The sequence below is a fragment of the Haliotis asinina genome, chromosome 11 (genome assembly GCF_037392515.1).
Source record: "Haliotis asinina isolate JCU_RB_2024 chromosome 11, JCU_Hal_asi_v2, whole genome shotgun sequence".
NCBI classification, from domain to species: domain Eukaryota; kingdom Metazoa; phylum Mollusca; class Gastropoda; order Lepetellida; family Haliotidae; genus Haliotis; species Haliotis asinina.
In genome coordinates, this window is record NC_090290.1 from 52,114,046 (window position 1) to 52,128,355 (window position 14,310).

At 41.8% G+C, this 14,310-nt stretch overlaps 1 protein-coding gene across 1 annotated transcript in view; it reads right to left on the bottom strand.

Moving 5' to 3' along the window:
- LOC137255523 (plexin domain-containing protein 2-like) overlaps nt 1-12,745 on the bottom strand; it is a 38,258-nt gene extending 25,513 nt beyond the window's left edge. The window contains exons 1-6 of the mRNA XM_067792956.1: nt 12,643-12,745; nt 9,651-9,850; nt 5,903-6,103; nt 4,135-4,251; nt 3,356-3,425; nt 2,732-2,854 (exon numbers count right to left, since the gene is read on the bottom strand). Coding sequence (XP_067649057.1) covers nt 2,732-2,854; nt 3,356-3,425; nt 4,135-4,251; nt 5,903-6,103; nt 9,651-9,850; nt 12,643-12,745 — 814 coding nt within the window. The remainder of the gene's footprint in view (nt 1-2,731; nt 2,855-3,355; nt 3,426-4,134; nt 4,252-5,902; nt 6,104-9,650; nt 9,851-12,642) is intronic.
- Between the last annotated feature and the right edge of the window lie 1,565 nt (nt 12,746-14,310).

Consider the following 14,310-nt stretch of genomic DNA (forward strand, 5'->3'; position numbering starts at 1 on the left):
AAGCATGGCTCAATTTCTTGTCTATCCACTGTACCACCATCATTGAACTGATCTGCTCTGATCATGAGTATCCTTCAGCATACAGGTTCCACATAAAATGAATCTTGACTCCAACATACTCTGATGTGTTCTCCTGAAACCCATGTGAGGATAATTTCAAAGAAAATGACAGTGTTCAGTGTGCCACATGCCAGATAAGGTCACAGCAGCCATTTGTCTGGAAGTTACCGTCAGCTTTATTGGGTGCTTGGGTGCATGGTTCATCTCACAGAGTTCAAGTATGTAATGCCCATGTCTGATCAATGAATGTTACGGAAGATTCATGTGCACAAGCTGAAAGTTCAACCAAGGCACTTAGGAAATGCTGTTTTACCGTTGGTTTTGATATATTGTTCTTGTGTATTTTTGTTTCAAACGTACAAATTTATTACTATATTTTAAGCTTTCAAAGAGTCAAGATTGTTGGGTTTTTTTGGATGTAATTGTCTAGCTTATCACAGCACTGCATAAATATTTGACATGCAAATGTTGTTGATAATGTAAGGAATAAAACACAATCAGTTACAATTCTCTCATCTGGTACAGACAGAATCTCTCCTGGATCCTCACAGCGAGATTAACATGAGCTATTGGAGACCACCCTGACTGAATCCCAACAGGGAGACAGGCATAAGGTACTGGAGACCTGTCCTGACTGAATCCCAACAGGGAGACAGGTATGAGGTACTGGGGACCTGTCCTGACTGAATCCCAACAGGGAGACAAGCATGAGGTACTTGGGACCTGTCCTGACTGAATCCCAACAGGGAGACAAGGATGAGGTACTATGGACTTGTCCTGACTGAATCCCAACAGGGAGACAAGCATGAGGTACTGGAGACCTGTCCTGGCTGAATCCCAACAGGGAGACAGGAATGAGGTACTGGAGACCTGTCCTGGCTGAATCCCAACAGGGAGACAAGCATTAGGTACTGGAGACCTGTCCTGGCTGAATCCCAACAGGGAGACAAGCATGAGGTACTGGAGACCTGTCCTGGCTGAATCCCAACAGGGAGACAGGCATTAGGTACTGGGGGGCCTGTCCTGACTGAATCCCAACAGGGAGACAAGCATGAGGTACTGGGGACTTGTCCAAACTGAATCCCCACAGTAAGACATGATTGCCATCAGCATGGAGACCAGAACGTCAACAATACACTGTTACACATACGTCATTCAAATATTCTGGCAAACATCTCAAGAACTTGTGCAAAGAAAATCTTCCTTTGAAAGCATTACGCTGTGAAACGCTTTCAACATTTGTTCTTTCAACTGACATGAAACATTTTCCATGAAATGATAGGATGTAACATGATCTGAATATTAGCGGAGAACCTCAACATGGATGCACACATCTAACACAGATTATTCTATTTGAGTTTTACCTTCAAAACAAAGAGATCATATTCAGGGACAACATCTCAGCAGTGGGAGATGACACACAATTGGCTGAAAGAATGAGGAACTAAGAGAGCGAAATCAAACAAATGTCAGCTTTTCATGAAGAAAGGTTAATCTGAGTTGCCAACACCAATACCATATTCAATCGGATAAGCCTAAGGGACACAACTCTTTACATTAATGTGTATGTATCACTAAAAATAACCCGACATTTTTCTCTGCTATGTTTTGTTTTCCAGATGTTCATGAATATGTCTGTGTGTTAAAAGATATCATCATGCAAAGGACACCTCAGGAAAACAGGACACTGCAGGACACAAGGACACCTCAAGACAACAGGACAACAGGACATCTCAACAGGGCACTGCAGACACAAAAGGACGCCGTAGAACAGTAGCATCCAAAGTCCAGTCATTCATGCTCTCTCCACTATCTGGCCACACAAAGAAGGTAGCTTAAATGCCTTGAGCATCACACTGTTTCTGTCCAATATGAGCACAGGTCAATAATGAAGAGCCTGATAATTGGCATCACCCATACAATATAGGATACCCCTCCTAAATCTGGAGTAGGGAGATCCCAGTCATAGACGAGACTTTAGGAAGTCATTACCTCGTTCCCCACAAAAGCCATCTATTTCATTCTTACATCATATTGCCCAGAGTCTCTGGTCGCCGATGAGAAAATGATTGGGCTTTTGAAGGCCCTCAAATAGATACCAGGCTTAAAAAGATAGCATGGTTGAAGATTCAATTAGACCTGTGACCCTCTATAATACCTGGGTAGAAAATCAATTTCTATTATGAAAGTCATTTATTACCTTGAGTACAGTGCGGCTTCTGGATTATAATGAACCCTGCTTTAAGTGGCCTTATTATTCACGTACAGTGTAACTGCAGTGTGATTGCCTGAAGAACAGATCCTTAACTGGTGAGTTAGGGTCTGATCTCTGCTTAATGAAACAGTCAGGCATAGACCTGTATTGGTGGGTTAGTGTCTGAACCTGTATCGGTGATTTATGTCTGTACATTGCTTAATAAAACTGTCACGGCTGAACCTGTACCTGTACATAGCTTAATGCAACAATTAGGTCTGAACCTGTATTGGTCAAATTATGTCTGGATATTGCTCAATACAACTGTCAGATCTGAACCTGTACTGGTGAGTTTTTACCTGAACATTGCTCAATGCTACCGTCAGGTCCAAACCTGTACTGTTGAGTTGAGTCTGTATATTAACAAAAGTGTCAGATACACTGAATTCTTTCGGATTCAACATACACCCCACCTACCGAAGTCATCATAGTAGATGTCAGATGCCTCGCCGATCCTGGTGTCAAAATTGGCCATCAACGGGGCTATGTATTGTGTTGCGGTCAACCATTGGTGGAGGAAAGGACTGGCATAGATGAAACCTGTTGACAAAGCATGACATGAAGTCACGAAATCTAAGAGAGGAGCTGCATCAAACCATGCATACATTATCCTCTGTTTATCACACTGTTGTCCCATAGTCCCTATGTTGATATGATGTTATAACACGTGTGTGAAAAGGTATAACTATTTGGAGCATAAATATTATCTTATTATGACACCAGATAATGTTAAAATGTTCCACATTCCAATTCTTTTCCCAGTGGTGTCTAATAATGGATTTCGTAATTGAGTTTAGTAAGTATTTAACTTTCAGGACTTTTATTACGAACCATTTTACTTCACTGATTTGGAATATTTATCTGAAGCTAGAGTTAAACCAAAGAAGCTAAATTGAAGTATAATTCTTAAGCCCTTGTAGGGAACAAGGTAAAATACTTTCTTCTGTCAAATTCTTTTATTAGCCAGTATCCTGAAGAACACTGGAGACTGTGTCTGCATCTGCAGAAAGGGTGTGACACACATGCTAAACCATCACCTACCTCCTGTTGCAACCGTGATGTTTGTCACATTGTGTCCATAGAAACGGAACTTAAAGGTGAGATTAATTGTCTGAAAGAGCAAGTCAATTTCATGAATCATAAAAACAACTGTCTCATCGTTTTATTAATTCGTGTTGGAGATTTAATCACATACAGAGTAACCTCAATTTGGGTTTGTTTAAGAGAGGGAGTGAGAGAGAAACAGAAAGAGACATATTCTCTGTGTGTGTGTGTGTGTGCGTGCGTGCGTGCGTGCGTGCGTGCGTGCGTGCGTGCGTGCGTGCGTGCGTGCGTGCGTGCGCGCGCGCGCGTGTCCATGTGTGTGTGTGTGAGTGACTGAGCAAATTGATTTTATGCCACATTTAGCAGTATTCCAGCTACTAGGCAGAAGGCTGTAAATAATCGAGTCTGGACCAGACAATCCAGCAATGAACAACATGAGCATCCATCTATTGGGATACAATGACTTGATAAACAAGTCAGTGAGGTTGACCACCCCATCCAGTAAACGTTAGCTGCCTCATACAATCATAGGTCACTGAAGATAAATTCTAACACGGACCTTCGTGGGGTCTCTTAGTCTTTAGAGGTGATTGAGCAGATCATGTTGTCTTGGCTTGATGACTTTGTTCAAACTGTACATCCTGATGTATTGTTATGTGACTGTGGCTGTTATTGTGTTCCAGCCCGTGATCCTACTGGCAGGAAGTGTGTAACAGCACTTCCTGTTTCTGTTATTCCTGTTTCAGCATAATGTCATACGGCCCTGCCGTACTCACCACAGCGGTCCTATGACTGGAGGACAGAGTCTTATGCCTCTTGGCATTGGTCAGGTCTATCCAGTTGCCGGTGAGGGCATCGGGGATGATGGAAGAAGAGTAGTACTGGTGGTTGTCCTGGAACAGATGACAAGACGTCACAACATGGCCCACAACTCATACCAAATCAGGTAAAGCTTATGAGTTTCAATCTTATAAAACATCTCAATGGGAAACAAAAATATCTGTAAATCTAGTTGTGTTTCCCTCCTGGTGTAGGAGTAGGTGTAGGTGCAGGTGTAGGTGTAGGTGTAGGTGTAGGTGTAGGTGTAGGTGTAGGTGTAGGTGCAGGTGCAGGTGTAGGTGTAGGAGTAGGTGTAGGTGTAGGAGTAGGTGTAGGTGTAGGAGTAGGTGCAGGTTTAGGTGTAGGTGTAGGTGTAGGTGTAGGTGCAGGTGTAGGAGTAGATGTAGGTGTAGGAGTAGGTGTAGGTGTAGGAGTAGGTGTAGGAGTAGGTGAAGGAGTAGGTGTAGGAGTAGGTGTAGGTGCAGGTGTAGGTGCAGGTGTAGGTGTAGGAGTAGGTGTAGGTGTAGGAGTAGGTGCAGGTTTAGGTGTAGGTGTAGGTGCAGGTTTAGGTGTAGGTGCAGGTGTAGGTGCAGGTGTAGGTGTAGGAGTAGGTGTAGGTGTAGGAGTAGGTGCAGGTTTAGGTGTAGGTGTAGGTGCAGGTTTAGGTGTAGGTGCAGGTGTAGGTGTAGGAGTAGGTGTAGGTGTAGGAGTAGGTGTAGGTGTAGGTGTAGGAGTAGGTGTAGGTGTAGGTGTAGGAGTAGGTGTAGGTGTAGGAGTAGGTGCAGGTTTAGGTGTAGGTGTAGGTGTAGGTGTAGGTGTAGGTGTAGGAGTAGATGTAGGTGTAGGAGTAGGTGTAGGTGTAGGAGTAGATGTAGGTGTAGGTGCAGGTGTAGGTGTAGGAGTAGGTGTAGGTGTAGGAGTAGGTGTAGGTGTAGGTGCAGGTTTAGGTGTAGGAGTAGATGTAGGTGTAGGAGTAGGTGCAGGTGTAGGTGTAGGAGTAGGTGTAGGTGCAGGTGTAGGTGTAGGAGTAGGTGTAGGTGTAGGTGTAGGTGCAGGTGTAGGAGTAGATGTAGGTGTAGGTGCAGGTGTAGGTGTAGGAGTAGGTGTAGGAGTAGATGTAGGTGTAGGTGTAGGTGTAGGTGTAGGAGTAGGTGTAGGTGTAGGAGTAGGTGTAGGTGTAGGTGCAGGTTTAGGTGTAGGAGTAGATGTAGGTGTAGGAGTAGGTGCAGGTGTAGGAGTAGATGTAGGTGTAGGTGCAGGTGTAGGTGTAGGAGTAGATGTAGGTGTAGGAGTAGGTGCAGGTGTAGGAGTAGATGTAGGTGAAGGTGTAGGTGTAGGTGTAGGTGCAGGTGTAGGAGTAGATGTAGGTGTAGGTTCAGGTGTAGGTGTAGGAGTAGATGTAGGTGTAGGAGTAGGTGCAGGTGTAGGAGTAGATGTAGGTGTAGGAGTAGGTGTAGGTGTAGGTGTAGGTGTAGGTGTAGGTGCAGGTGTAGGAGTAGATGTAGGTGTAGGTGAAGGAGTAGGTGTAGGAGTAGATGTAGGTGTAGGAGTAGGTGCAGGTTTAGGTGTAGGTGTAGGTGTAGGTGTAGGTGCAGGTGTAGGTGTAGGTGTAGGTGTAGGAGTAGGTGTAGGTGCAGGAGTAGGTGTAGGAGTAGGTGAAGGAGTAGGTGTAGGAGTAGGTGTAGGTGCAGGTGTAGGTGCAGGTGTAGGTGATGCATATCTTACCTCCTGTCGGGCTGAGGTTATTGTGCTTCCAGTTACACCTGAGGTGGTCTCAATGATGCGTGGTGTTGTAGTGGGCTGTGCAGTTGTTGGTGTAGTTGTTGGAGAGGAAGTTGTGGGTGATGGAGCAGGTGTAGTTGGGGCAGGAGTACTCGGGGCAGGAGTAGTAGGAGCTGGTGTGGTCGGAGCAGGGGTTGATGGAACCTGAAATATAAATATCAAACATGAGATCTTTAACACACCAACAGAAATGGGCTCATTCTGTACTCAAGCGAGGAAACAAACCTGGGTAATCGGAATGGCAGGCGAACATTAACCATTTGGCTACCCCACTGCCCAAGGACAGAAAGGGCTTCATGTTTATGACAGACAGGAACAGATGCCTTTAGTATATGACTGACGAGTTCTGATCCTAACTATGAAGACCTATAGGGGTGAAACAGTTTACCACAGTATTAGCCTTCACAGTATTTTGTCTTCAGTTCAGGATACAGTTATGCAATTAAAAAATTGTTTTTTTGTGCTTTTGTAGCATTATTTTAATCTTTCCTAAAATGCCTAGAAATTGAATAATTTTGTCATAATCTGTGCGCTTCTATCTCTTCTTTTGAGCATGATGATTACATCTCACATACCAAACCATAGACCTTGTACCATGTGAGAGCGTACCATTTCATCCCTATAGGATTTAACTGTGATGCATGGAAATATCTTTCCACACAATCCCTTGTAAGTGTGGGCAAATGCTTGAGATCCTGGATCCCTCTGATGAAGTCTTCCTCCTTGTGAAGGTTCTCCACAGAAGAAACAGATTTATCACCATAATGCTGGCCAGGGCCTAGATCTTTTAAGCTCTCTTAGCGCTAAGATAGTCGTAAGTTAATGTTAATGTATGGCACTTATGACAATCATAGCCCTAAGAGAGCTTCGAAAATCTTGGCCAAGGCAATGTTTACTTCAGGACGAACTACATGGAGCAACAGGATCTGCTTCTGGGTGATGTATATTTTCATGTGAGATGATGGAGCACTTCTGTTCAGAATCAGAAGTCAGGAGTGCCGAGTGCTGAAATCATTCTCAGACCCATTTCATTCTTCACGCTTTCAATTCTCTGAGACTGCTGTGTATTGGCTATGAGATGTGCGGTGAGTTGTTGATAATCCATTATCATGCATTATATCAACTCTTTCCTTTGTGGTGGTGGTAGATAATAACACATAATCATGCCTTATATCAACTCTTTCGTTTGTGGTGGCGGTAGATAATAACACAGAATCATGCGTTATATAAACTCTTTCCTTTGTGGTGGTGGTAGATAATAACACATAATCATGCCTTATATCAACTCTTTCGTTTGTGGTGGTGGTAGATAATAACACAGAATCATGCCTTATATCAACTCATTCGTTTGTGGTGGCGGTAGATAATAACACAGAATCATGCGTTATATCAACTCTTTCGTTTGTGGTGGCGGTAGATAATAACACAGAATCATGCGTTATATCAACTCTTTCGTTTGTGGTGGCGGTAGATAATAACACAGAATCATGTGTTATATCAACTCTTTCCTTTGTGGTGGCGGTAGATAATAACACATAAACAGAGTGATAGATTTGGAAACATGTAGATATTCATGCAGGAAGCTTTTTTGTACACACACAAGAGAGTGAATGAGTTGAGTTTTTGTCACTATACTAACAGTATTCCATCTTGGCGTGTCAGGTTGATGGCAGAGGAAGCCTAAAGCCCCCAAGTGTGGGCTAGTGAGTGAGTGAGATTTAATGCTGCTTGTAACAGTATTCCATCTTGGCGTGTCAGGTTAATGGCAGAGGAGGCCAGGAATGACGTACGAAACAGTTCCCCATCACCTCGAGCATGGTGCTTACAAACTTGGACACATAATAGGGGCCAGCTGGGATTACAACCCACAATTATAACTCCCAGGTGGGCTCAAGGGACACAACCTGACTTGGGGGATTTAGGGGCTTTGACGGACTCACGTCCTTATGGATACAGTACAAGGTGAATGTAAACCAATGTACATACAACATGCATGCTTTTTCACCCTGACCTACAACATCAGCCTGATGAAGCAGCTTCTTACACCGAGAATGCTCATCCATCACACAACACTTCAGACTCTTACTTCTGAGGCCTTCATACATTTTCCATATTTCTTTTCACAAAGACTTTTTAAGAAATTCTATTTTGATGCATTGAAGACAGTTGAGCATCCACATGGTAGATTTGTCCATCATAAAGGTTCATCTCAATCCATCAACTTACTCAAGAGAAAATGCAAGCCATCCTTTTTCACACTAACACTTTCAGTGACCTTATTAGATACTGAATATGAAGGATTGGAAGAGTCAGAAAACTCATAAGTTTTAGCCTTCTGCAGCAAGTGGATTCAGAGATGATTTGTGGCCATTAAGATGTCCAAACATGTGACCCCAAAAAGTCCTTTGTTTAGATATAACAAAGTGAATACTGGGTAATGAATATGAATGTTTGGTAATTAAATTAGACCAGTCAGTAGTTGATGCATTATTACTACTAATAAATATTACTCACCTGTGGAAGATACTGCAGTGTTATATTTTTATGGCAACATTACACTAGTTTAATACTGCTAGACGCATGATGGCATAATGAATCACAGTTTTGACGTCACAATGCTAATGCCGCTGTCGCAATGGTGCTAGACTGATGAAAGTCCTCACACTGTAGGCAGTGTAGCAGCACTTTCCATTAATTTGTGTTGGGGAGTAATAAACAGAATACTAAACTCACTTCTGTGAAGTACCATTTTTATTAAACTCGAGAAAGATTTAGCATCAAACTCACTCTCGCTCATTTGATACTAAATCGTTAACTCGTTTAATAAAAGTGTTATTACACAGAATGTCGTTCACTATCCTCTCATACATATCATCACTGAAATAGAACGTATTCTATGACATGTTTTTATCATGTAGACAGTTAATGTATAATGACTGATGACTACTGTGCCATCCTAGAGTATGTTCCATATCTCACCTTGATAAATAACCAAATTCAAGGAACAATATACCTTTTCCAAAACTCTTTGAATACCAGAATAATTTCAGTCATGACAGAATAACAATGTTATTGTTTGGTTCTGAAAGAAAACACAACACTAATTAATTTTTTAAACTTTTTCACTTTTAGCAAAATGTGTCTGGGGGGTATGAATGTTTTATCCTTCACACTGCCACAAGGCCACTCTCAATATTGACCTTTGCAGAAACAAAAAAAGCTCTAAACTTATACTTTTTCTATTTTCCAGATGCCCTGTAATTACTTATTAGAACATCTTGAAGAAATATTCAAGCAATACTCTTGTCACATAGAACGATGGACATAAGCTTCAATGCATTATCACCCATGTGGAGAATCATGCACAAGCCTTCAGCATAGCCTATGAATGAACACACGATCCACTTACCAATGAAATGAGTAAGTGAGTATAGTTTTCTGCCATACTAAGCAATATTCCAGCTATATGGCGGCAGTCTGTAAAACATCAAGTCTGGATCAGACGATAAAGTCATCATTACCATCAATCTATTTAAGTGGAATATGATAACATAAGTTAACCAAGTCAATGAGCATAACCTCGCGATCCCGTTAGTTGCCTCTTATAACAAGCATGGGTTCTTCATTGGTCGCGCATGAAGAGCAGGTATACTCAATAAACAGAAAACGGTAGGTGAAAGGAAGTATTTACATTTGTTGAGGTCGCTGTGATGGCGTCCGGAGCATTGGAATTACTCAACACAGTCGTTGTTGGCAGGGGTTCAGTAGATACATTGGCTGGTCCTCCCGAAACTGACGCCTGGCGTCGGTAGCGCTGATTGGCTTCATACTTTATCACAAACTGGTTGCTGACGGACGGATTGACATTCACATCATAAGACACATGGAACTCTGGAAGAGAAGAACATTCTTGTAGGATATGATAGTATCCAGGAACAAATATTGAGGCGAGTATTGAGTAAAACAAAGAAACAGTAATACATAACACTTAGTCCTATTAGTGAGTGAGTGAGGGAGTGAGCGAGCGAGCCTCTTTTCAGCCATATTCCAAAAATACATCGAGGGACACCAGAAATGGGCTTCACACACTGTACCCATGTAGGGAATCGAACCTGGAACACTGACGTGATGAGCAAACACTTTAACCACTATGTTATCCAACCACTCTACCCGACCACCTAAGGGATAATAAGAACTGACTGGGAGTATTGCATGTATGTTTGAAACAGTGTATGAAATAGCGCCTGCCTGGTGGCCCGCTGCTTGCTAGTTACATGGCAGGCTTACAACTGTATTTTATAGCCGACCCCTGTGCGCCAATTTCCAGGGATATATGTTTAACCACGTCATTGACTACGGGAAATATTTTGAAAAAAATTTACAATTGTGGTAACTAGATGATGTCGGTACAGTTCATGATCAATCGAACTGTAACGTCCCCAGATCAACCTACATGATCTAACACTAAATGTGACTGGTCTTGAGAATGTTTTCAGCCAATGAATGATGTCGTTCTTTTATGATGGCAGTGACACTAAATGAATTAACAGTGACCTCCAAGGCATGGTTTTATCAAATTTGCTTTTGCACATGTTTCAGTTTACATCACTACAAGAAATTCATTGATTACTCTCTTTTAACATTATTTCTCAATTTCCTGCATTTAATATGGGGCTAGTTATATGTTAACATGGCCGGCAACATTTGTTAGTTATCAGCCCTGTGGGCTTCGTGTGTTTTTGTAGGAGTTTCATACACTGTTTAAAGTTAACCCTGGTTTTGTGACAGGTGCTCCAATACTTTTTGTCACCAGGCTTTTTGACGGCCCTCAGGCATAGATGGTTTGAGTTAATAGCAGCATGCCTTGTACACAGGAAAATAACATGAGACACACGATGAAACATTGAGCAGTGTCAAGACAGTACATAGTTACCATCCATGAGTAAAAATCCCTCTTGCAACGGACAATACCCACTCGTGACTGTGAGACTATTATCTTTGATAACACACCAGTTACTACCCTCTTGCTTTAACTATTTCCCGAAAGAAATTGTCCTTAAACAAATAGTCCTAGAAAAAACAAACTTGGAAAGAGAAACCATCAAAAGAAATTCAGCGCTTCAGGAAAACTAGACATTTGTAACGCATCATTTGCATCATTTCCTGTCTGAAAACCATAGTTAACACGAACAAGAAATGCCTCCAGTGGAACTTGTTCCAATCCCTGCATTAGTGGTGACACTTTGTCCCGTAATGCATGCTACAGCTCCATTGACTCTAGTCGTGAGGTGCTGACCCACAATGCAGCACAGGAAGTGGAATGTTTGCCACACTGAGACAACCATTGCCCCAAGATGTCGGAAAATTACCGCTACGCAGATAGAGCCCATCGGTTATTGGAACAAATCGGACTGTGAAAATAGTAGCAGCATTGCTAATTGGCCACCACCACAGTCATTTTAAGGAGAGTGGATTCTCGTTCAGTAATGGCAACTGAAAGCAATATATAGATTGTTAATTGCTCAAAGACAAGTTAACCATGTACATTTAAATACAGATCTGGTCTCGATAACTACTTACACTGAAGAAGTTCCCCATTGAATAAAGGAAGATAAGACATGCTTCACACGGTAGTATCTGTGTCACTAACATTTCAGTCACAGAATGATCTGCTACATATCAGATTTTTTCTATTTTATGCAACAATGTCATGGCCTTTTTTTTCTAAATATTACAAACTGCTGAGGTAGTGAAAGATAAGTCCACATGTCTGAAAGACGACTCATGCATCTGACACCTCTTTTCCTTCAACAATATATAATTGAAACTAACATGTTCCATTCATACATAGGGTTGGTAATGTCGACTCTCTTTCAAATATTTTAAAGACATTTTTTTCCTCTTGTGAAGAAAAGCAAGGAATCACAAGGAATGGAAATTTGGTGTGAGGTTATTTCTACATTGGATCATGGATGTGATACTTTAAAAAATGAAACATCATTATTTAATCACTATACATAGTTAAATGTTTTACAAGTTTGAGATTTATTGTCACTTTAAATGTCTCAGCTATATGGCCAGGAGTCACACATGATGTTTGGATGTCACATAAAAACAAATAAGAGCTCAAAGTCTTTGCAGTCTGGTAAACTCAAGTGGGCAATGACTTGAGAAAAGCCTGATTTCATAACAGTTGTTAGACATGCACATTCCCAACACTGAACAAAGTATGATTTATTTACACAATAATAAAACCTCTAAACACTTGCCACAGAAAATCATGAAGAAAAACTTTGATGATCACCTGGAACCACCCTAACAAGAAAGTCCCATACCATGAGACAAGTGTGTCCATAATATGTATGTGCCCTAATGGACATATAGAACAAAATACAATCCTGTCAATAAAGATTATCTCAACTGTAGGCCAGCCATTCAGCAGCCGATGAAGCTGCGAGCTTGAGAATTCTTGTAATAAGCATGTGTCACAGGCCAGTCTGACAAGTCGACAAGGAACGTTGACAGACTTATTGGATTGGGAGGGTCACTGTCAATTTGGGATCTGCTTCGATCTCATCAACCAAAGCTATATGGCAAATCATTTTAACAGGAGCTATTAGCCCATCCAAAATGTTAGTGCTAAGACGGAACACATATTGCAAACATTTGACAGCAAATGTCACTGTTAGCGCTGGAAGCAACAGCGGGCTCATCTTGCAGTTCAGGGTCTGCCTCACCGTTGGCAGAGCTCCTTCCTGCTGACACGTGCCACTTCTTTGGTTCCATCACGCTATTTTTTCCACAATAGGTCCAAACCAGCTGAGTTGTCTACTCCATTAATCATCACTACAGAACTTTATTTTCAGTTTTTATTCTGCATGTCTGTTTTTGTCAGTAAGTGAAGCTGTTAGGAGCATGGAATTTGCCGGAGTGTTCATTATTTAAACAAGCAGCGGAAATAGGAATAGGATTCGGGCAGGAAGAGACCTTTTTCACCATCCTTTTTTCTCTCAACCAGGGTGAACTGTTGATCATATCAAGCTGGTGTCAACTTTTTCCATGTCAGATAAATGATATTTTCCCCACAAAAATTACAAGGAATTAACCATGATGAGTTTTTGATGACACAATTACTAATTGGCATTATCCTTTCATCTGCATAGAAATGCTTGAACATCCTCAGCTGATCTCTGGCACAGTTGAAACGTAATCCCAACGTGGTACTAATTTCTGAACTTAAACACATTTATGTCAATCAAGGAGACAAATCTACATGTTAAACGTCCCTCCTCTACCTCCTTAATGAACAAAGATTTCAGTATCAAGAAAATATTTTGTTCTTGCCTGACATGCAGATCCTCTGACGCTCATGATCATAAGATTTGAAACAGATAAATCATTCTATTCTAGTGCTATAAAATTACCATATTCACGAAATTGGCAGTTTAGATACTGGCGATTACACAAGACAGATTATTGATCACATGACACTGAAGGACCAATGCTGTCATAGAGTCGCTCGTTGGGTGAAATAAAGAGCTCACTTGAATCTTAACAACAAATCATTTCTCCAGGGTGTGGATGGTCCAAAGACAGGATTAAATTTCCATTTTTTCCACCTTCGTTCTAGGTTCAAAATGAGATTGGACGCACTGAGCCCAAAGGTACTGAACACTGACCTAGTCTCCAGAGTACCACTGGTATGGGTAGGCTGAAACTTGTTGCGCCCGAATGACCTCTACCATTTTGAGGTGTAGAGCCTGCCCAAAAAGCTTTTAAGCATCAGGAGACACATATGACTCTCTATCAAATGGAGTGCTGGAGAGGGCCACCGAATCAATGACGGCCATCTCACACAGCTTCGTGTCTTGTCCTGTCCGTACAGGGGAAAAACTCTTGCATCCGAGCTCCATTGATTTTTCTCAGTAACTATCATTTGTGTGCAACATGCATAACCTAATAGAAATTGAGAGAGGCCAGCGAACATAAGAGGCTCAAGTAATCTAGCTTGCAAATACACACTGCAAAGACTTCATCTGGCATTCTGAAGCAGCGTCAGTGTGCAGTCTCCAAGAGTCACAATGTTTTTTTGTTGAGCCAGTAGTGGTGTCAACATGTCCGCTCGAAGACACGAGAAGCATCCTAAGTCGGCACACTACGTAAAGGAAGACATTAACATTACGCCCCACTAAAAACTGTAACAATCAATACATCCTTCAATTTCAATATCAAAGTTAAAGATGATGGCGGACCCGTACCCTAAGGATACCTGCTCCTGGTTCAAGGAAGACGCCTCACATTAAACAGCCATGGCTGGCTAATACAGAACTTAAACTTCCATCATCTAGTAT